At 48.8% G+C, this 22,649-nt stretch overlaps 1 protein-coding gene across 8 annotated transcripts in view; it reads right to left on the bottom strand.

Moving 5' to 3' along the window:
* The window catches only part of SHANK1 (SH3 and multiple ankyrin repeat domains 1), a 114,207-nt gene that overhangs the window by 24,887 nt on the left and 66,671 nt on the right, over positions 1–22,649 (bottom strand). For 7 of the 8 annotated variants that reach the window (XR_013978539.1, XR_013978540.1, XR_013978541.1 and 4 more), the window contains 5 exons: positions 7,083–7,165; positions 5,543–5,667; positions 4,021–4,156; positions 2,830–2,913; positions 71–94 (listed from right to left, as the gene is read on the bottom strand). Coding sequence is in view for 5 of the 8 variants with exons in the window: in XM_080976457.1 (XP_080832583.1) it covers positions 71–94; positions 2,830–2,913; positions 4,021–4,156; positions 5,543–5,667; positions 7,083–7,165 (452 nt within the window). In the remaining 3 variants the exon portion in view is untranslated. The remainder of the gene's footprint in view (positions 1–70; positions 95–2,829; positions 2,914–4,020; positions 4,157–5,542; positions 5,668–7,082; positions 7,166–22,649) is intronic. The other variant, XM_080976456.1, reaches the window with a different exon arrangement.

The raw sequence follows: 22,649 nt of genomic DNA, 5'->3' as shown, positions 1-22,649 counted from the left end.
GGGAGGCAATGAGAGGTAAGCGAGGTGGCTCGGTGCGTGCGTGGCGGGGTGAGGGATGCGTGACACTCACCTGTTCTCTTCTTCCAGGGGGAGACTGGATGGTGGGAGGGAGATAGCAAGAGGGGAAGAAATTAGCACCTCCACTTTTGGAGGAGGAGAAAGGTATAGCTTGGGGGGGAGGCCTGGAAACCCCCTGTAACAACCGAAGGATTTGGGCAGGATGAGGGAGAGAAGATACTGGGCATTAAGGCATCTCATGGGCATTGAGGCATCTGTCACTGCCCACAACAGCTCAGTTGGTAGAGTAGGAGACTCTTAAATCTCAGGGTTGTGGGTTTGAGCCCCACATTGGGCGAATGTTTTATGTATTCGGGGGGTTGGGCTAGATGACCCTCACGGTCCCTTCCAACTCTACAGTTCTAGGAGTCTATGAATTGAGGATGGGTGGGGCGAGGCAGAGAATCCTCCCAGTTCAAGAGGGCATTGGCAGGCCTGTAAGGGCCTAGCTTTTACCAAAGCATCTCAAGCTATGATTACAATGTAAAAGACACAGACACACTCATCTCTAACCCTGTTAGGAGTGGAGATATAAGGTAAAGCCTGCAAGCAGTATTCTGCTTAATCGTTCTCTAAAAAATAATAAATAACTTGAAGTGTATTAGGCTACCTGTATCTACATTCTGGCAATGCTGCCATGATTCCTATAAGCCTTTAAGACTCCTCACCCTGAACGCCTAGCCCTGCTCCCCACGAGCCTCCACCCCTGTTGGGCGTTTCTTTCCTGCAAAGTGGGTGGGTGGGGAGAATACGGTGACACCCGTTGTGGGTGGGGAGGGGAGAAATTAGTGTATCGCGTGGGTAGGCGGAGTGCACGCAGTATTTGCAGTTACAAAGTTGTCCAAGGGGTTTTGAAATCTCATTTCCCCCTATTTTGAAAACACGCTTTAAAAACGTGCAAGCTTCTCCCAAGCTGCTATGCTGTAATTTAAAAACGTCCTTGGAAAGGACACTACACGACGTTCATCTGTCACGGATGCTTTAGCTGAGATTCCTGCATTGCAGGGGGTTGGACTAGATGACCCATGGGGTCCCTTCCAATTCTAAGATTCTACAATGACTTAGTGCCGTTTCCAGGGATGTGCCACTTCGATAGTGTGTCAGCAGTGGGGCTTCCTAGTCACTTGCAGCAGCTCCCCTTCAGGTTTTCAAAAATAAGGGGGACTGATGAAACGCCCTCAAGCCACCTTGCATTACTGAAAGCTTCCTAAAATATCCCTCGGCCTAAAAATATGCTTCCCTTCATCCAATCGCCGCTCCTTTCCACACCTGAAATTATATGAACGTTTGGCTGGGTTAGATGTTTGCATCAGCCCTGCTACTTCGCTCTTTGACACAGGAAGATCACTGATATCAGGTCACAGATCAGGGAGGGGAGACCTTCCTTAAGCAGCAACATTACTCTAAACAGTATGAAGAAGTGGGGAGCCCTCATACCCCGAGTCTCCGTTTCTGAGCAAAAGGGAGGTGTGTGTGTTTCTGTAATCCAGCCCACTTTCTTGCAATTATTGGAGCAATTTGGGGTGGGGACAGGAACTCACCTTTCTCAACTATGATGGGTTTTGAGAGTCCGGGGCAGCAGTGGGTGGACAAAAAGAAAGAAGATGGAGAGAGAGGAGAAGCAATGGATCCCCACCCCTTCCATAATGATGCATAAAACTGGGAAACCCTCATTTATCCACCAAAATCATTATATACACCAGATTTTGCAACCAATCTAACATTCCTCCAAAGCCTGCAGTCAGTAAAAAAATATGATGATTTGGGATGAGCAGCTAAAATACGTTTTGTTTTCCCCCCAAATTTATTTCGGTTGCAAAAATCAGGCTCAGCTCTTACCCCACAGTATGCCCCAGCTAGGAGAATGAAACTAGGACTTAAAAACTGATTCCTGGTTCTGTGTTGCGGCATTTTCCATGTACGATTCCAGTGGCTGAGGCCAAGTGCAGACATTGGAAATCCTCTCCATGGACACATTCGCATGGGGACGGTAATGTGTAACTTGAAACGCAGATGGCGACAACTTCCTGTCACAGTGAGGATTGCCCTTTATCCATCTGGCATAACTGCTTCCATGCAAGGCTCCTGCCGACTTCTGCTTTAAGCAGAATTTGAAGGATTTGGACAAACCAGGGTGAGACGTCAAGAGGAAGCCTTCAAAAGTCAATGCCTGGGTCTTGCCTAGGAGGAACCCTCAAATCAACAATCATACTGTGGGCAACAGGACCACTTTGGAAGCACCTAAGACCTCTTGCCTAAGGGTCCCTCAAATCTGGGGGGCGACAATGAATTCTTCAGCTAGAAAAAAACAAGTTCTACCATAGTAACAAATTATGCATGAATGGGTTCATTTAGGATAATCAAGGTGCACTGCATGGAGAAGATTCTGAATATCTGACTTAGCCTAGTTCATCATTTGCAAGTCTTCTGCTCTAAGGCAAAGGAGGACACACATCAAAAGCACCTCAGGGCAGAACTATAACCATTACGGGGTGACCCAAACAATATTTTTAGCAAATAAGTGTAAGAAGAAGTAGTTGCCCAAACCAAACAGGCCACAAGATGACACAAGTATCAGCTGCACAGTAGCTGTGCATGCATACATCTAAATGCCAGGTCACTGGCGTGTCTGTTGGTCACACTGTGCTTCTAGTGCAGTGTTCCCTCCCTCCAGTAGAGGGCAAGTATGTATGTTCATCATGAAACGGATTGGGGATGGCAGTTCCCCTCATACTCTTGAGGCAGGAAATGATAACCCATGAGCATCCTTACCCATTTCTTCCAACTCAGATGTCATGGATTTGGAGCGCAAGGAGATGGCTGGAGGTGGCAATCGTCTTGTCTGCTGTGGCGCAGCTACAGTTAAAAACAAGAAGCAGCTCTGGGATCTTGCTTGTGAACCAGACTCGTGTCATCCAATTCCCATCACCAGTCTTTCCCCGAACCCGCTGGACCACCCTCTCATCCAAACTAAGTTTTGTATCTTGCCACCCTAACCACTTTTCCTTTTGCTCGAATGCAGGATGCATTCATCAGCTCCTGAGAGAACCCAGAACCCAGAACACACCATGGCAAGGAAGAGGGAAGGCACTGGTACAAAAACAATAGGAGAATCCACGGAGTGACTCAACATACAAGAATGTTCTAGCTATCCCTTGAAGAGATTGAAGGTATTTCTGTAACAGTGCCCACGTGGGTAAGTTTAATGTGAGATTGACGCTCCTTACACATGCAAGTTTTTTGCATTGCCCACATAATGTTTTGGCATCAATACTCCAGTCTGTATCCCCCTCCCCGCTGCCCACTTAATCCAGATTTATCCTTTCAGGGAAGCATCCTAAATCAGCTGTCCCTGAAGGAGAGTCATATGACCTGTAACACGAAGAGCCACCTATATTTTTCAGAGTGTAGCGCTGAGGTTGCGTCTTCCTTTGATTCTAGACATGCATACAACATAAAAACAAGATTCCAAAGAATCTCCTGGACTTCTCCCCTTTGTGGGTCATATTGTTAGTCATTTCTTCCTGCATCTTTTATGATAATCCGAATCTTCTACCTCTCCATTATGTCCAAAACTCACCATTAAACTACAAGTGTTATTCCCATCCTACTAACGCTTTTAGCTGTTTTCAAGGGTTTTTAAGATAAATTATAAATTTCCCCCATTCCTTATTAAAATTTTGATCTTCCTGATTTCTGATCCTTCCGGTCACTTTAGCAATTTCGGCATAATCCATCATCTTAATCTGCCATTCTTCTCTGGTAGGGACTTTATCTTCTTTCCACCTCTGGGACTTACTGTTCCTGCTTCTAAGCCCCAGCAGGTCCCATTCTCCAACTCGGAGAAGATTTCAAGAGTAGAGCTTTCCCATCTTTAACTTCTGAACAACATATTCCCCCCCCACTTCTTTTCTTTTTTAAAAAGAACCCAAAGCACCATCCCAGAATGCACTGCGGTGGTACCTTTCTTCTTCATGGCCTCTTCCATCTCTGGATTCCGCGTCACCATGACAACCTTCACCATCAAGTTGTTTCCGCCCTGCCGAATCATGTTGACGACCTGTCGGTGTCCAACCTTCACTACGTTCTGTCCATTGACCTGGAGTGGAGAGCTGATGGTTAAAGCAGTGCAGGCTGGGATGGAAGCAGCGGGGCAACTTCTGAACTATTTAGCAGGAACTCTCAAGAGGACTCTCCCTCTTGGTGGCTTCCCCCAGGTCTTGGGATGCCTCGCCGAGAGAGACCTGTCTAGCCATGTCTCAGATGACCTTCTGCCAGCAGGCAAGTTCATTTTAACTTAGGCCTTCCTATAAGCAGAGCTGTAATTATGTAGAAGCTTACTGGTCTTTTTAAAAATTGATTTCATTGATATTTCACTTGCCTTGTTACAATGTTTTTCCTCTTAACTTTGCATTTCATTGCCGTTATAATAAAATATAACAAAATGCCGTATCGGCATTGTTAGTCACCTTGAGCACCACTTGGCAGAAAGGTGGGATGCAAATTTAACATACAAACAGGGTGGGGTCCAGGTTTAGTCGCACTTAGCACAGAGTAGACAAACTTAAGCCCCACTGATTCCAACATGTCAACTCGGAAGTAGGATTAAGGCTGCAATCCTAACCTACTCAGAGGTTGTTTACGTTGTCGGCATCCCACTGAATTAACTCCCAAGTTAGCGGGGCCGTCGCTGCAGCCTAAACCTGGATGCAACTGATAAAAGAGAGAGAATTCCTTCTTCCTCTAATATAACACAGGAACTCGGGATCACCCAAGAGAACTGATTAGCAGTCGATTCAGGAAAGGACTTCATTGCTAGAATGAAACACACAAGTAGGAGTGAGCTAGCCATTACTTTAAGGCTTTAAAGGGGGGCTGGGGAGGCTCACGGCAGCTACGGTCTGTTATTTTCCATCTCCGGGGGCAAAAATGCCATTGAATTCCAGTCACTGGGGAGCAAGAACAGGGAAATACTGCTGCTCTCACGCCCCGCTTGTGGGCACCCCAGCAGGATCTTGCTGATCACTGTGGGAAAATGGAACTTGGGTCTGACCCAACAGAGCACTTCTGGTGTTCCTATGACTAAATCAGAGGATTGTGGTGGTGGTACGTATAACATAATTGCAAAGTCCTAACAAAAGCCAAACATTTGCAGCATTATGTGCCATTCAGCCTAGTTTCTTCGTGAAACGCCTATTTATTTTTAAAACAGAAATAGAACGGGCCATCAAAGCTACAAACCTGTATGTTCAATGAGGGGAAACCCTGGAAAACATAAGGAAGCTTTGGAAACTGGTAATTAGAAAAAACAACAACACAGGCCACGCAATGGTGCGGACTTGCTTTTAAATGTGCGAGCCCGGTGCAGATACCCAAGGAAGCACTCGTGCACCCATATGCACCCTCCCCATGCAACACGAGTGTAGCACAAGAGTTTGTGAAAAGTTCCAAGAGCAGCACAGAGGCAAGTCTGCCAAACCATTACCTCAATGAGGAAGTCCCCCATGCGGAGACCAGCCTGCCAGGCCACACCCCCTTCATCCACTGACTCCAGGTACTGCAGCGCAGGGAAAGCAGGGGTGGGTGTGAACTCTTCAATTGGGGTCTGCGCTGTAAAGAGAGAGGTGTGTTAAGTGACGCCCCTGGAGCTACATAAGCACCTGCCAGGCTGGGGTGGGCAAGCGAGTGGGGTGGCAGCAGGAGGGCAACACAGGGGATCATGGCTTTGCTTGGCATTTCTGTGACACCTCCTCTCTGTGAAAACAAACCACCGTTCGTTTCAAATCCCAGATCTGAAGACCCTTGTTTTCCAAAGTCAGGAGCGAGCGGTGGAGCTTGGGAAGTGTTTAACAGAGTCGGTGCTTCTGAGCAGTGTCAGAAACTCAGATATATAAGCTAGGCGCCAAATGGCTCCTTAAACCAAGGTTACAATCGCCAACGCAGAATGCCTAGTTGCCATTTTGGGGCAAGATGGATCCAAAGTCTTACTTTTCAAATGATGGACTGGCTGTGATTGATTCTTAGCTAAACATCTGGCTAGTTCAGATGACAACCTTGAGCTAGCTTTGGGAACTTAAAAGAAGAAAAGCCACTTGATCCAGGCACAGTCCACATATATTTTGGCCTATTCAAACCTCTTTCCTTAATGGTGAGTGCTCATGCTCAGGCTTCACAGAAAAAGCATTTTGGTTCCATAAATTCATTCTAATTGTGCAGATAAAATATAACGGATAGAATTCTACAGGATGGGGTATTAGTGTATGCAAACAATCCAGATTCAATAATCCCCAGGCATGCACCTCCAGATGGTGGAGATGTCAGGCACCATCCTGGTCCCCACACATCTTCACTTGGTCACAAGTGTTTGAAAGCAGGTGCAAAATGCGCCTAGCGCCTGGCTAATTTCAAACACTGTTTCTGTGTGTGCGCAAAGCACCATTCTCCCCCTCAAGGCCATGACCAGCCCCTGCCATACGCATCTGGGGCTAGGGGGCAGGTTTCTACGTCAAGGTCATCCCTGCAAGGTGAAGGTCAGCCACAGCACCTGCCATTTTTTAGCACAGCTTACACCCTGGCTCTCTAGCTTAATGTAAGCCAAATATCCAGAGCCAGCCTAGCTTTCTCTCCTGGAAAACCAAATTTTCCACTATGGGTAGTAGCACCCAGCCTTTCGCATCAATTTTCAGCCATTTCAGCACCTTCTGGCACTGTTTCTCTTAGGCCGAGTAGGAGAACTTTGGTCGTTCAGATGTTGCAGGACTGCAACCCCCATCTTCCCAGGCTATCGGCCTCCTATCAACTCTCCCTATGCCCACCATTTCCTCAACCTACTATAAGAATGACCACAGCCAGTTAAGCAGTCACTAATCTTCATTAACTGATTTTGAGTTTGCTCATGTGCTCTGAAGCAGGGGAAAGCAATGGAGGTGGGCGGGCGGGCAGTGCAGACCTGGGCTCCTTCAACAGCCAGCCAATAGCTAGAGGTGGCCCTAGTGTCCAAGAGTGATGCTAACTCCCCCTCTCACCCTTGGCCCCTCTTAGCACAAAGCCAAATCCTTCGTTGTCCTTCTTCTGCAGCAGCACTGTCTTCTCTTTAATGATGTAGTCACTGCAAAGGAAAGAGACAACAGGACAGGTTAGGAGGCAGCCACATTCCAATGGGAATTCCCGACTCAGACACTCTTCCAATGTACAAAGAATAACTAGAGCGTAATACACTGCCCCGCACTGCTAACACAGCATCACTCATGCAGGAAATCCACGGTGCACCTGGTTTGCAGAACTTGCTGGCTCCAGATCTCTCTTCCTTCCCCTTTCCATCGCTGGACAAAGTTCTGATACTGCAAATATGGCACCTACTGCACACTAACAATGGAACCCACTAGAGGAGGCAGCACATTGTCAAGGTTCTGAAAGGGCATACAGGGTCAATGCAAAGGGAAATAGCATTGAACTTGTTCCTGCTGTAGGAGGCCCTAGCACTGCAAGTGCAAGTGCATAGCCTCCCTGGTCTACAGGGCTTAGGTTCTGGAAACCTAGAAGACACTGCACAACATCTGATACAAGCAGCACACGCTCAATGCAAATATAGATGTCAGTGCACAGAATATACACATTACCCCCTTGGAATGCACTGCACAGTGTTTGCTATCTACAGCTTTGCCAGCAAATTTATAAAAAGCAAAGCACAATCTTTGCATTGCAAATATACACTGCATGGTGCTGTAGCAGTGCAAATCTAGCATACAGGAAAGCAGCATGACTAGGTACAGAAAACACTGCACAGACATATACTCCAAATACAGTGTCTACTGCACAACCTTTGTTACAAGCAACACAGAGAAAATAGAGCTTACTGCACAGGGCAACACTTCTGCAACACAAAATATACCATGTATGCTCACTGGCACTGCATCAGACTGGCATAGGTTATGCAGAACAAGCTGCATAGTCCCAGTGCACATGGCACATTCAAATCCAGAGCCTACTGCAAGTCTGGAGCAGTACTGCAAATATAAAGCCCACTGTTCAGCCACCCTATCCAGTATTGCAGAAAGAGTGCCACAGTGCAGGCAGCCATTTATTCTAGCTGCAAATACAAAAACCACAAGTACTGCACAGGCTTCAGGCACTGCAAATATAACCACTTCACAGTACTGCAAAACTGAAAATGCAGTGCCTGCTGCTGATAGACACAGCATTGTGGGGTTAGAATGGCACACCGCCATAAATCCAGTTCACTGGATATGACAAAAGTACTCTGCAGGCTTCACTGTGCTGGTACTATCAACCCCCCCACCCCTCAAAGGATCCAGAGTTCACTGCTGACAGCAATCTGACAGGGAAACAGACAGCAGAAGGAGCTCCCTCTTTGGCAATCCTACAATTCTAGTCAATAACCACAAGCACTGCCACTCCAGCTGCCCTGACAGCATTCCTCCAAGTTTCCATATGTTACTTCCCTCATCATGGATCCCAGTTACAGGCCTTACAACATGCAGCCACAGCAGTGTCTACAACAGGTCCACCCAGCCAAACTTAGCCCACAGGTCATGTGCCACCAAGGACTTACTAAACCTCTTTTTGTTGCCTGCCAGGACTGCAGAAACAGGAAGGCCATCAAAGCATCTAGCAGGCCACACGATACACGTGGCTGGTGAGCAGCTTGATCTGGTGGGTCGCTAACCTATCCCATATTTACTTGAGTCTGTAGAAAGCATACCCTTAGCGCACCACAGGTGCTATTCAATGCGCACAAAGCATTAGAAAGAGAAACACGCACAGTCCATATTGGACACAGTTAAGAGGTATGTGTGTAAGAGATGTGCTCTTTTTAAGCACATTTTTGACTGGCAGGCGAACACATACAAGCAACATGCAGTGAACAGAAATGTGCGGTGCTGCCACACCCACAGATAGCAACGCTGCCGACAGAAGGAGATTTCCTGGATACAGAGCAGACTTGGGAAAGCGGTGCCAAGTGAACAGACACCATCTCACATAGAGCACAGCTCACCATGCTCACGAGTGAACTCCTGAGCCCCAGCAATGTACATGCATGGTGATAACATCCTCACACCTTGTATAAATCTAATCCCCACCTGAAACACAGCGATGCTCAGCACCCCAAATACTTCTAAAGTATATTTATTTACTGCATCTCAAATGCCACCCAATAACCAAAACAATGCACCTTCGTCATGTGCTAGACTGACACTTTGGGCTTCCGTGTACCTCCAAGTATAAGTGGCACAAGCAAAAAAAACTCCCACACCATCTCCTGGTCCCCATCTTCACACAGATCCTCTACATTAGGGAAACGTAATCCTGCACAGAATATCCCTGGGAGAGAAGCATGGGAGAAAGGACTATCAAGCATCTTAGTTCAAGGCCAAGCCTCTCGAGGTTAGAACCCGTGAGATTCTAGCGATCCACATGGACCCAACCAGTGGAAAGGAACAAGAACAGGGAAGCGGCTCACATTTCTTGCTCCAAGTCCCATCTTCTGAAGCGAGGGCACTTATCACAACAGTGCTTTACAGAAGCAAAAACCTCTCTCCCCCCAGCATTTTGGACACCCAGACCCAGCACCCTAAGGTAGCAAACTGCAAGTGACAGAACAGTTTTCCTTTGATGAGATCATCGTATCATAACATTAACATATATTTAACACATATATGAGTTCTCTGCAGAAACCCATGGCAAAACAAGGCCTTGGAAAGATCACCCTTTTGTTCCTTATCCTCACAGGCCCAATCCAAGATACAACTAAACCTAGCTGCACACAGCTGCAGTTTTCAACACTGCAGTGTAACTGTAAAGGGATTTGGAAGCTCAATCTTCCAATTAAAAAGTGCATGGCTTATTCCATTAGATATAATATATGCAGGGACTGGTGTACGTATCCAAGGGTTAACACGCCGATACGATAAATGTGACAGCATGCGTTGAAGCATGCATGTTATGCTCAAATGTTCACAAGTCAATGCAGTAATCTGTATGCACACAGTAAGTTAAGCTTATGTTCATGCACCAAATATATACATTTGGATCTACAGACCACAACGTGCAACTGCACAAATTTTCATATGGATGTTAAAGGTGAACTGGGGGGGTAGGGAGAGGAGGATCATATTTAAAACATACTATACTCATGAACAAACCTGTATGTAAAACTGTTTGCATGCAACAGACTGTCACAAAGATATATCACTACACGTGTACATAACCAATGCACATGCTTGGAAGGAGTGTTGTTTAGTATGTGTAGAGGATATAGCACATCATGTTCCACAGGGTCAGGCTTTTACTATGAAGAACAGAACAAACCATAATCCAGAATGCATGTGTGTTGCTTACCAGCACACAGCTCTGTGCATATGCATAGACCAGACATTAACACATATACATCATAGAGAGGCACATGCACACATACAATACTTTGCTTCCCAGAACTCCTCAGCCACCGTAATCTCAGGGCACAATACAGTTATGACGGCAGCATTAATCAATAGTGAAGCTGTATGCAGCGGATGGCGCCCATGCAGATGTGCACACACATACACACACATTCAAACTTCACAGACACATAAGCACCCACAGCCACTTCACAGTGTACACGGAGAGTCTACACCCATGTCGTTTCCCACCCTCAAGAATCTTCATGCACACAGAGGCACTACCATGCATACCTTGCACAAATCATTCCCAGATGCTCTCTGTGCAGCCATACAGAGGCACACAAACCGTGTAGACGAATACCTAACCATACACACAGCACACCCCGACCCGTATGTAGAGATGCATGCACACGCACACACAAGCCCTCACTGACGCACACTGCGCGCGCACACACGCGCAATCCTCTCAAAAACAGGCACACACACCTCTCTCCGTAAGAGGCATGCTAATCTCTGCCCCCCCCCGGACTCTCCCTCGCTGCCTCGCGCGCGCGCGCTCACATACCTAATCTCTCTGGCAAGCACCTTCAACCCATCACACACCGTCAGCATCGTCCCCCCGTGGCTCCCACTCGCATCCATCCATCCATCAATCCGGGCGGGCGCGCGCAGGCTGAAAGGCCGGATGCATGGAGCGGGGGAGGCGTTGTGCGCGGAGGGCGCGAGCTGGGAGCCGGCAGCGGCGCTGGATGACTGACTGAATGGCTGCATGAATGGCGGGCGGGTGCGCGGGCGTGAATGGGCTGCGGAGGGCGGGCGCGAGGCGAAGGGATGAATGGGGCGCCGGGGAAGGGGGCCCGCGAGGCATGAATGGGGGCCGGCTCCGCTGGGCTGGGAGGCCGCCGCCGCTGCCGCCGCACGGGCCAGGGCCCCACGGCCGTGCCTGCCGATGGCTGCTCCGCTTCCTCCTGCTCCTCTTCCGACCGTACCTGTAGATGTACCAGACGCTCCGGCGCCGGGGCCCCAGGGCCGGCCAGCTGGACGAGAGGGCCGGCTGCTGCTGCTGGCTCCCGCCGCCGCCGTCGTAGCGGGCCATGGCTCCGCCGCCGCCGCCGTTGATCCCAGGCCCCCAGCCGCCGCTGCCGCCGCCGTGGGGCCCAGCCACATTCTAGGGGCGCGCGGTGGGATGGGGAGGCGGGCGGGGGGCGCAATAGCGGCAGTAGCGGCAGCAGCAGCAGCGGCGGGAGGGCTGCACCATACTCACATCATGGCACCGCGGGAAGGAAGGAAGGAAGCAGGGAAAGGACGACGACGGAGCAGGAGGAGAAGAAGAGCGGGGGGCTGGCGGGCAGGCCGGCCTGCCGGCCTTGTTCATTGGCAGCAGGAGCCGAGTCCAACGCCGCCGCCGGAGCGAGCGGGAGAGCGCACGCCGACCAGCCGGCACGCTTGCTTAACCCCTTGCGCACAGGCGCACCCGGCGATGCCGCGGCACTGCAGGAAGCGGGCAGGCCGGCCGGATGGTTGGCAGGCTGGCTGGCCCAGCTGGCTCAACCTCTCGGTCGGTCGTGGGTAGCGGCGAGAGGGAGCCCCGCGCCTCTGAGCATGTGCAGAGCGCCTGGCGCCGAGTAGCCGCAAGCAGAGCGCACGTGCACCCGACACACACACACACACACACACACGAGAGAAGCATGAGTTCGGGCACCTCTCTTTTGAGAAAGTAAAGACTGCAAGAGACATGATGCTCATGGTCTTCCCCCTCCCACCACAAACGCACACCCCCCCAAGACAAATCCTTCCTCAATTAAGACTGTTTTGCGCTCTACCTGATCAGTTGGAAAGCAGCACCCTATGACAACAGAGGAGACAGGACAGACGACCCAAAGGGCCCTTCTTCACCCCAACACCTCATTCATGTTTTTTGTTACTCCATGCCACAAGAAGTAGCGAGGGCCGCTATCTTAGATGGCCATAAAAGGGGGTTAGACAAAGTTACGGAGGATGAGACTATCCGTGGCTATTGGCTATGGTAGTTAAAGGAAGAAGCCTCTATCCACTGGGGGTGGCGGCAATAAGCATGTTCTGCTTATGGGTTTTCCAGAGGCATCTGGCTGGCTATTATGGGAAACAGGATGCTAGACTGAATGTCCTTTCCTTAGTCAAAACCAGCAGGGCTTGTTCCGAATGAGAGGATACCCTGTGGAAATAGAAGCCACCAAGGCCAAGCCAGCTACGGTTGCCTTTCCACTCTGTGACAAAACTGCATTTTAGGTCTAGGCAATGGCTCGCTTTCTGAACAGCTGGCTCCATCTCTCTGGAAAGAGCTCCCTTATGATCCCCTCTTTCACTTGAGTCCTCCTGTCAAAAGGCTCTAGGATCCCTGTATAAATAGGTTTCCTCACTCCCAACAGGAAGACTTTTTAGCACTGGATGACGGGTCCCTATAGGAACAGCCACAGGAGGGAATGGATTTGCCTTTGGAATTGGGGCAGCTGTTTGGAGAAGGGAATCTTTATCTAGTCCCCTGCTCCTGGTGCCATAGCTGCATTTGGGGCTAGGCAACTCTCCCTTAAGCAGTGGCACCAGTACCAGCTGCAGCTCCCCCTCGGTATTCAGGGAAGAAGGGAGCCTTGGATAGAAAATCAGCAATGAGTGGGACAGGGTGACCCCAAATGCATGAATGGCTCCATTGCCGCCATGTTTTCAGCAAGCAAGGTTTCGACAGCTGCTTTTTCATTCAGGAACACCAGAGCCCATCACAGTCCCAAATCCCTTTACACATTACATTCCACATAGTTCCTGCATATACATCATAGGGTGCACCTGAATTCACCCTTTCTTCAGAGTACGCGTGCTCAGGAGAAAGCTACAAGTACCAGTGATTTCTATGGGATTTGCCTCCAAGCAAAAATGTGCATAGGACCACACACAGAGACTTTATAGCAGCATAACTTGGCAGTGAATACAATTTTGGTGAGTGAGCGTTACTTCTTAGCACACAGCGTTGGTGCCCTGTGAAAGTTTACTTGGGAGTTTGCTGTGCTGAATTCAGAGGAGCTTATAAATTAACCTTTGCAGGTAAGGTTGTGCTTTATCTTTCCAACCATCATGCAACTCTCTCTGTAGCATCCTTCAAGTTGCAGAACAGCACCATCGCCCCACCCGCCCACCATCTTTCTCTCACAGACATGTAAAATAAGCTAGTGTTCTTCATGTACGGCTAGTCATATTTGCATTTGCACACTCACACATACAAGCAGGCAGGCTTGTGAAGAGCAATCGTCCTGCTCACCTTAAAGAATTTCCTCTAGGAAATTTCCATGAAGGTGTTCCTTTTACAAAAAGTGGTTCTTTTTATAAAGGTCACAAATGTCTAACACAGGCGCCTACAAACAAGATAATAACTTACACAGATATATTTGCAAGGCTGCACAACAAGGTATTTGCATGGTAGGCTACACAGATAGTTGCTTTGGGGGTGGGGTCCCCAGAGAACATAACAGAACAAGGGAAAGGATATCTTCCTCTGGAGTGCATAAAAGTCTTTGACAAATGGAATGGCAGGTATTTATCACTAAGCAAGGCTAAACTTCAATGCAAAGGCTTTGAGCCACCAAGACCCTCAATATATGTCATTGAAAGCAGCCCCACATGTCCCACCCCCACCCCCAATTGGCAGAAGTTCACTCAAGTAGCTGTGCTGTAGATCAGACAAATTAGATACTTTTTGATGCTTCTTGTGATATATTTTTAAAAAGAAATGCACACATTCCTATAGCCACAAAAGTTGATTGGGGGAGGGAGGAGATGCTATTTTTCAGACTGCTGGTATGTACAGAGACATGATATTGATATGTATGCAAAAGGCACACTGTCACAAGGTCAGTAATGTTTAAACGATCTCGATAAGGTGACACACACTGAACTAGAGTGACACATTACCTGTGGTGATGTTTGGCTCATCAGATGGGGGCAAACTGCAAGTAACTTGCAGATGCATGCAATAAAGGCTTAAGAGTTTTTTAAAAGAAATAAAAGGAAGGGAAGAAAGAAAAGAAAAAAGAAATGAAAAACAGCTTTGGGAGAGGCCCATTTTGAGAAGAGAAGCAGGGTGCGGTGTGTGTGTGCATGTGTGTGTGCGCTCGCGCTTAACCCTTCCTCCTCTGGACATGTTACTTCTCTTAATCTCTCTCATCCTGCCCACCCAGCCAAGGCTGCTTTACTCTCTGCAGTATTTCAGCTGCAGGTTTGCCCTCATAAATTCAGAGCCTACCGTTAAGCAGTGGCTAAAGGTGATTCACAAGAGGTCAGCATGAAGGGGAAACTAACTGCCTATTTCTGACACAATACAGAAGGTGGGAGCAACTGCTGCTGCAGTATAAAACTAAAACTATTCTGCCCCCTGGGCAGGATAAATGGGACAAAACATCAAGTGTGCATAAGCTCTCAGTCTTTCTCTCCTACATGGGCACACAACGTTCAGGAACTTGGCACGCACAGCGGTGAAGTAACAATGCACAGCTATTTGCAAGGCACAGTGTGCAAACTCTCAAAAACTAACAGCCTTCTCCTTCAACACACACTTCCCCGCAACGATTGCACCTGCCTTCTCATGACTTATGCTTCTTAGTCCTTCAGAGTCAAGAGATTTATCTCCCCCATTGGTGGGTGAACCTTGTCCTGCCCTAGCAAACAAGTCTCCCACTTCAAATTTTATTCCCGTTACAGAAGCAGGTCAGGACACAGGTGAAGCGAAATGGGTCACAACAGGGAAGGGGGGAGATGCACGCTGATTATTTCCCTGCCACCAAAGCACTCCCGTTACACACTGCCCATCCTGGCCGGTCTAACACCCACGCCACTCACCCAGTCACATCTGTCCCCATGGTGCTGCCCAACTGGTTCACGTGGCCGCTGGCATCCTGGCATGACCCATCTTCTCTGTCTGGCTGCAGGCAAAGACCACTGCCCCAGGGGGTTCTGGGCCTATCCAGCCACCTGGCACCAAGAACCCTAAGCAGGAATCGTGCGAGCCCCGTGGTGGGAAGAAGGAGGGGTGAGCTTCTGCACGGGCGAGCAGACCCTCCGCGGCGGCACCTCGGCCAAGAGCTCCGGATCAAGCGCTCCCGTTTCCAGATTCAAAGCCAGCCCAGTTTCGGATGCACTGCCTGCCTTCTGAGCTCAAGGACATATGCCGACAGAAGGAAACACAGCGCAGTGCGAATCGGAGCATCTGCGGCACACAGGCTCGGAATAACTGGGTCCGCTGGGGAGGGAGAGCCAAATGGAAGGATCCAGGGCGACGGGGAAGGGTGGGGCAGAGCGCAGGTTGAACTGTGGAGGACAGTGGTTTGAGATTGAGGGTCACAGGCAGGAGCCCGAGGGACGGAACAGACGAAGGGAGCCAGTCGTGCACATAAGAAACCCCATCAGAACACTGAGATGTTCCCTGTGGCATGTGGGTCACAAAGGAGGGCAGAATTGCCAGCCCTGGGAATGACTGGGGTTGTGGGGGAGGAGGTCAGAATTGTGGTATAGTGGTTAAGAGCGGTAGTCTCGTAATCTGGGGAACCGGGTTCGTGTCTCCGCTCCTCCACATGCAGCTGTTGGGTGACCTTGGGCTAGTCACACTTCTCTGAAGTCTCTCAGCCCCACTCACTTCACAGAGTGTTTGTTGTGGGGGAGGAAGGGAAAGGAGAATGTTAGCCGCTTTGAGACTCCTTAGGGTAGTGATAAAGCGGGATATCAAATCCAAACTCCTCCTCCTCCTCCTTCAGAGGCAAGTGGGGACATGGATCAGAATTTGGGGCATATCAGGACAGTAAGGAGGAGAGTTGAGGAACATATGGCTTGGAAACTAGAGTAGGGGATGTGAGCTGACTCTACAGTAATGATATTAGTTTTGGGGTGAAACAAAAGGGTTTCGGGCAGGAGAGCAGGAAGGCTCCAGCAAAGTGACAAGCTTCATTTGTACTTGTTCACCTTAGCACTTTTTCTTTTATGTTGATGTTTATGGAGCCAGGAGAGGGTGAATGACAGTAGAGGTCAGTCCATTAGGGCGAATGCAGCCCTGACCCACCAACCTCAGTCTGTCCCCAGTCAGCTGCCTCTTTCCTTACAACCAGTCTAGGGGGTGGCTCTGCCTGCCGTTGGGTCTGGCTCCACCTACTGTTAGTCTCCCTGCATTCAGCCCTATAGACTGCATGGGCACCAACCATTGTTGGTGAAAGAGGTTCAATGGGCATGAGAGAGAGCAAAGAAGCCTGTCATCCCGGTGCCAGAATTGTAGAGGTAGTGTACATGCTGTGTGTGTGTGTGGAGGTTACACTAAGTCATAGAAGATGGGTGTATCACCAATTTATCTTGGAAATGTGAAGAGACTGAAGGGAAATTTATACACATGTGGTGGAGTTGCAAGAAAGCCAAAGAGTTTTGGGAGATGATATACTCAGAACTAAAAAAGATGTTTAGGGTTCCAAGAAACCAGAGATGTTCTTATTGAGTATAGTACAGGGGGAAATACCCAAGAAAGTACTTCGTCTTTTCCTCTATGCAATAACAGCAGCTAGAATAATTTATGTCAAAAGGTGGGAGGACAAAAATAGTCCCGCGAAAAGAGACTGGCAGATTAAGCTAATAGAATATGCAGAGCTAGCAATGTTGACTGCAAAGATAAGAAATCAAGATGAGTGGGAATAGTTTGGTGAATATTTAAAGAACTATAACCATCAGATAAGCTTCTAAGTGGGGTTAGATATATGAGCAGCAGTTAAAACAAGTAGAAGAGGGGTGGTAATTAAGGAGATGCAGCTTAACAAGGACAAAATAAGACCTCACGGAGGGATGTGTGTGGAAGTCAAAGAGTGTAAGATGAATGATGACAATTGTATAACTGATGTATTAAGATAAATAAAATGCATAAATGTATTTTTTTTAAATAAAAAAAAAGATTGGTGTATCAATTAGGAGCAAGGGTAAACTACATGTTACACACAAAAGTGTGTTAACTATAGGCCAGTAACCCTTAAGAAACTGTGATTGATATCAGGGAAGTGGTAGCATGGAAGTCTCGTGGTGCAATGGGTCAGTGTGCCTGGCTGTTAACCAGAAGGTTGCTGGTTTGAGCCCACCCAGGGACGGCTGAAATTTCTATGAATTCTAAGGTGAGGGAGAATGAGAGAAGGTGCTTAATCCTCTCCCCACCTGCTGTTTTCAAATTCTCATTTTTCCTCCCTGTGGGGTTTTAAATGTATGGTTTACCCTTGCCAGGTTCTAAGAATGGACTACTTTAGTCAGCTTTTAAGTTTTCAGTTTAAGATGTGCCCAGAGAGGACTTAAGAAATCTTGAGTCTACATCAGACTTTTAATCTACCTGGGAAGTTTGCCACCTCTTGTCAGTTCTTTTTATTTATGGGCTGACAAGAGGCCTGTAAACTGAGACAGCGGTAATATGTATGAGATTTAAGAAGCGTAGGCTGGGGAGCTACAGACAGAGTCCAGTAACTATTTGGAGCTGCAGGGACTGGGAAATGGTCGTGGGGCCTGGAAGCAGGTTAGCGGGCGGCAATCGCCTGCTCCACCAGGCCTTTGAGTCGGCACACCAAGGCCTGCTCCAGATTTGAGGGGCTCCTCAGCACAGTGTCCTTTGGGGGGTCTTCTCTCAAGCCTGCCTGTGAGCCTCCCACTAATCAGACCCTGTGGTGTGGTACTGGACGGCACTGGTTTTAATTTTCCCACAATGCCCCACAGAGCCAAGCTGAGTGTAACTCCAGGGTATTGTGGGAAATTTAAATGGTTCCTTGTAGCTGCCTCCTGTTGGGTGAGCAGGGGGAGGGGGTTTAAGGCAGGAATCAGTGCCAGTGGGTCGCACCAGACTTTCGGAACCAGGCAGTTGCCTGGGGGTGCCAAGTGCTGCTACCAGCCCAGCTGGATCAGGGGTAAGAGACCTGAGCTGCAGACCCTCCAAGTGTCCCTATTTTTCAGGGACAGTCCCGGATTTCTAAAAGCCATCCCGGTTTCTGGTTTGATCCCAGAATGTCCTTAGGACGTCCCTATTTTCATCAGAGAAATGTTGGTGGCTATGGAGTTATCCAAGCCATCTGAAGGGAAGCTTTCAGTGTTTAATGTTTCATTTAGTTTTCATATATGTTGGAAGCCACCCAGAGTGGCTGAAGAAACCCAGTCAGATGGGTAGGGTACAAACAGTAAAATCATCATCATTATTTTTTTATTATGGAATTGGGCGTCCCAATTTTCATCAAAGAAATGTTGGAGGGTATGGAGTCAGCAGAGTGGGTTTTATCAATTCAGGCTGCGGGTAGGCAATCACATTTTAAAAGGTCTACAACATTGACGTCCAACTCCCAAGAGATTGTGATCTACTTCTGGAAAAAGTAGGGAGGAGGGGCGGGCAAGCCAAAGTTGTTGAGATTTTTTTAGGGTGGCTTTTGGGGGGGGAAGCAAAAGTTGCTGAGCTTATTTGAGGGGGGGATGCCATACTTCTGCTGGTTTTGGAGGGGCGCGCCATAACTCCGTCTTCCGTTTTTGCAATCGTGCGAGATTAAAGGACAAAGTGAGGGGGCGGGCCTGGGTCCTCTTTTTCCCCCACGGAGGAAAATGAGCCCGTGATCAACGACTGTCACCCAGGGATCGATCTGTCGATCACGGTCGACCGGTTGGACATCCCTGCTCTACAACATAGGTGGGGAACCTCAAGTCCAGGGATCAAATGTGGACCTTCAGGCCTCTCCTACCTGGCCGATGGAATTATTCTACAGGTTGCACACACCCTCCTCAAATCACTCTCCTCAGTGGCAGACTCTGGGATCTCAAAGTTCAGTGTCACCCTGTGCAATGCCAAAATTCAGTCCCCTTGCCTTCTCAAGCTCCATTCTAAATCATAGCTGTGGCGCTCCCTGTGGCGATTCTGCAGATCTGCCCCCAGTGCAACTGAATCAGTTGTGCTCCCCTAAATTCGCCTCTGCTCCCCTCACAGGCCCTGTTTAGCACCCCTAGTATTTTTGCCTGGTTGGAATGTGTCCTTGAACTCTGATGATGCCCCTTCCTTGCCTGGTTGGAGGATATACAAGGGTGTGTCAGTGTGTGTAGAAACCAGCCTACTGTATGAAGGTTGCTCAGAAGGGAAGACTGCCCTTGGGCTGAAAAACAATGTTTCCCTGCTCCTGCTCTACAGCGGTAAAAATAAAAATAAAAAACCCTAGAAGTTCCACAAAACCCAAAAGTTAGCACCTGAGGAAGTATGGAGAGATCATGTGTTTTCAATATAGGTGTTTTCTCAGGTTCAAACTCCTGCAAAAGCAGGGATGGGACACCTCAGGTGCATTGGCCAAATGTGCCCCTCCAGGCCTCTCTGTGTGGCCCCCAGAAATCTCCCCAGGCAACACCCATCACTGGCCGGCTGTCAAACCGCAAGACATCAGCGCAGGTGGGCCCTGCCACTGCCTGGGTCTCAACCACTGCCCTAGAGTGGCAGGTGCTGGTGCTGGGCCTGCAGTTTTGCTCCCTTCAAGATCCGGGACTGGAAAAGAGGAGGAGAGTGTGAAACTGCATACCCTCTAACAGTTCTCCAATGAAAATAGGGACGGCCTAAAGGAAAGCAGGACATTCCAGGATCGAACCAGAAACCGGGGCGGGTTCTGTAAATCCGGGACTGTCACTGGAAAATAGGGACACTTGGAAAGGTCTATACAATTGGGAATCCCGAGAATGCAGTAGCTCCAACAGGAGCTGAGTATGGTGGCACAATGGGAGTGGTTTCAACGTACAGTGGTACCTCGGGTTACATACGTTTCAGGTTACAGACTCCGCTAACCCAGAAATAGTACCTCAGGTTAAGAACTTTGCATCAGGATGAGAACAGAAATCACGCGGCGGCGGCACAGTGGCAGCAGCGGAAGGCCCCATTAGCTAAAGTGGTGCTTCAGGTTAAGAACAGTTTCAGGTTAAGTATGGACCTCCGGAACGAATTAAGTACTTAACCCGAGGCACCACTGTAGTGCATTTACAATGTTTTTAGGCTGCATTTAAGGGCAAAAGCCTCTGAATGAGAGGATTGCAGACTCAGTCTGGCAGAATATGGAACATGGACATGGGCTGTGTCTACACCATACATTTATAACATGTGGCTTCCCTCCCCCCCCCGGCAAAAAAAATCCTGGGAACCATAGTTCCCCCTCACAGAGCTACAATTCCCAGCTCCCTTAGCAAACTGCAGCCTGCAGGATTCTTCTGGGATGGGGGGTGGGGAGGAAGTAATGTGCTGTGAATGCAGCCTTAGGCCGAGAAAGCCCACTCCACAGGATGACCCTGGGCAAGTGGCACTGTCTCAGTCCCCCATCTATCTCCCAGGCTTCTTGAGAGGCTAATCAAGGTAAAGATAATAAAGCACATTGTGCACTGTAAGTGCCGAGTAAATGATTCATGTAACTCGATCTGGAAGTGGTGGGTGCTACCATAATTAGTCTAATAAGAGAGCTGAAAAATTGGGCTCCTCCTCCTCCAGATGTAGGAGACAGAAGCTCAGAGATATTTTGCCAGTGGCCCAACCAGTGGGAACTTGTGCATTTATGGGAGGCAGGGATGGGGAATCTGAGGCCTTCACAATGTCGCTGGACGCAGGGCCGGCCCACCTGTGAGGCGAGGTGAGATGGCAGCCTCATGCGGCAGGGTCCACCGGGGCGGCAGATCTCAACATCAATCATTCTATCCCCCTCCCTCATTGTCCCTGATGTAGATCTTCCCTGACCCCCTTCTTTCCGGGTGGGGAGTGAGGGAAGGCCATTTCAGGTGCCGAAATGTCTTGGGCTGGCCCCGGTTTGGACAACAACTCCCATTATCCCAGACCATTGGTTATGGTGGCTGGGACAGATGTCAGCTGGAGGGCCACAGATTTCCCACCCTTTACTTAGAGGCAAACAGAGGCCTTTCTGCTTATTTTAGGAGCTGAAACTGCCTGGTCCTTCAGCTTTGTGGCTGCACAGGGTTTTGTGCCTAACAAAGCTGAAAACCTGAAGTAGCCGAGTTTTCTGAATATGTCAAAAGCAGAACCAGGACAAGTTGCTTTATATTGTTGCCCCCAGATGTAACAAGAGTAGCTGCATCTGCCTAAATCAGCAGCTGAGGCAAAGTAGATGCGACATTAGCAGATCTGGGGGTTTAAAATCTGTACCTGCCGTAACTGGGGAGGTTTAAGAAGCAAAAGGAGCGCATGGGAGAAATGATGTTCAGCTCACGTTTCATTATGAAGCTCCCCGATTCACACTTCCTGGAACATATGAGGACTGAAACACAGCTACCTTTCAAAATCTGCACTTCTCTGAATTGTGTGGTGCAGTTCTCCAAACAAATAACGTCTACAAAAAAATTGTATTTTAAAGGTGAAATGTGCGCAAAAAATTCATGTATTGGTGAAAAGAGCATACAAAGATGCATTATATTAGGGGGAATCGCTTGCAAAAAGTGTACATTAGAGAAAACTGCATGGGAAAGTGTTTCGGGAAATGCTTCTGCTAAATGCTGATGGATTTTCATGCTGCTGCAGAAAGGAGGAAAACTGAAGACAGGAAAATGGGGGAAACCAAAATCGACAGATTCATCCATCCCTAGTGAGTACAGAGGGGTTCCAAGGAAGTAATCTGTAGCAGTGGCGGCAGGTTAGCTCTCCTCATACCCTCTTTTCTTCCTTAAATCAGCCCCTCCAACAGTTCCTTTTATGTGATTGTAGCAGATCCAGGTTTAGACACACAGATCTGCCACCACATTTAGTTTGGCCCATTGGCGAGCCACCAGGACAGTTGGTGCTACATAGCGGTTAGAGCATCGCACTAGGCCTGAGGAGGCAGACCTGCTTCATGAGTCTTATGGGATGTGTGGCCTAGTGACTGGCCTGCCTCGCAAGGTTGTTAGAAGGGCAAGATGTGTGCATAGGATGATATTGTATGCTGCTCTGAGCTCCCTGAAGGAGGGGCAGGATGCAAGTGTGGCGCTGTGGGTTAAACCACAGAGCCTAGGACTTGCCGATCAGAAGGTCGGCGGTTTGAATCCCCGCGATGGAGTGAGCTCCCGTTGCTCGGTCCCAGCTGCTGCCATCCTAGCAGTTCGAAAGCACGTCAAAGTGCAAGTAGATAAATAGGCATCGTTCCAGCGGGAAGGTAAACGGTGTTTCCGTGCGCTGCT

This window comes from Podarcis pityusensis (genome assembly GCF_964106645.2).
Source record: "Podarcis pityusensis genome assembly, chromosome: 13".
NCBI lineage: Eukaryota > Metazoa > Chordata > Lepidosauria > Squamata > Lacertidae > Podarcis > Podarcis pityusensis.
Note: the sequence above shows the minus strand (reverse complement) of the source record. Positions and strands in the feature narration are given on the sequence as shown.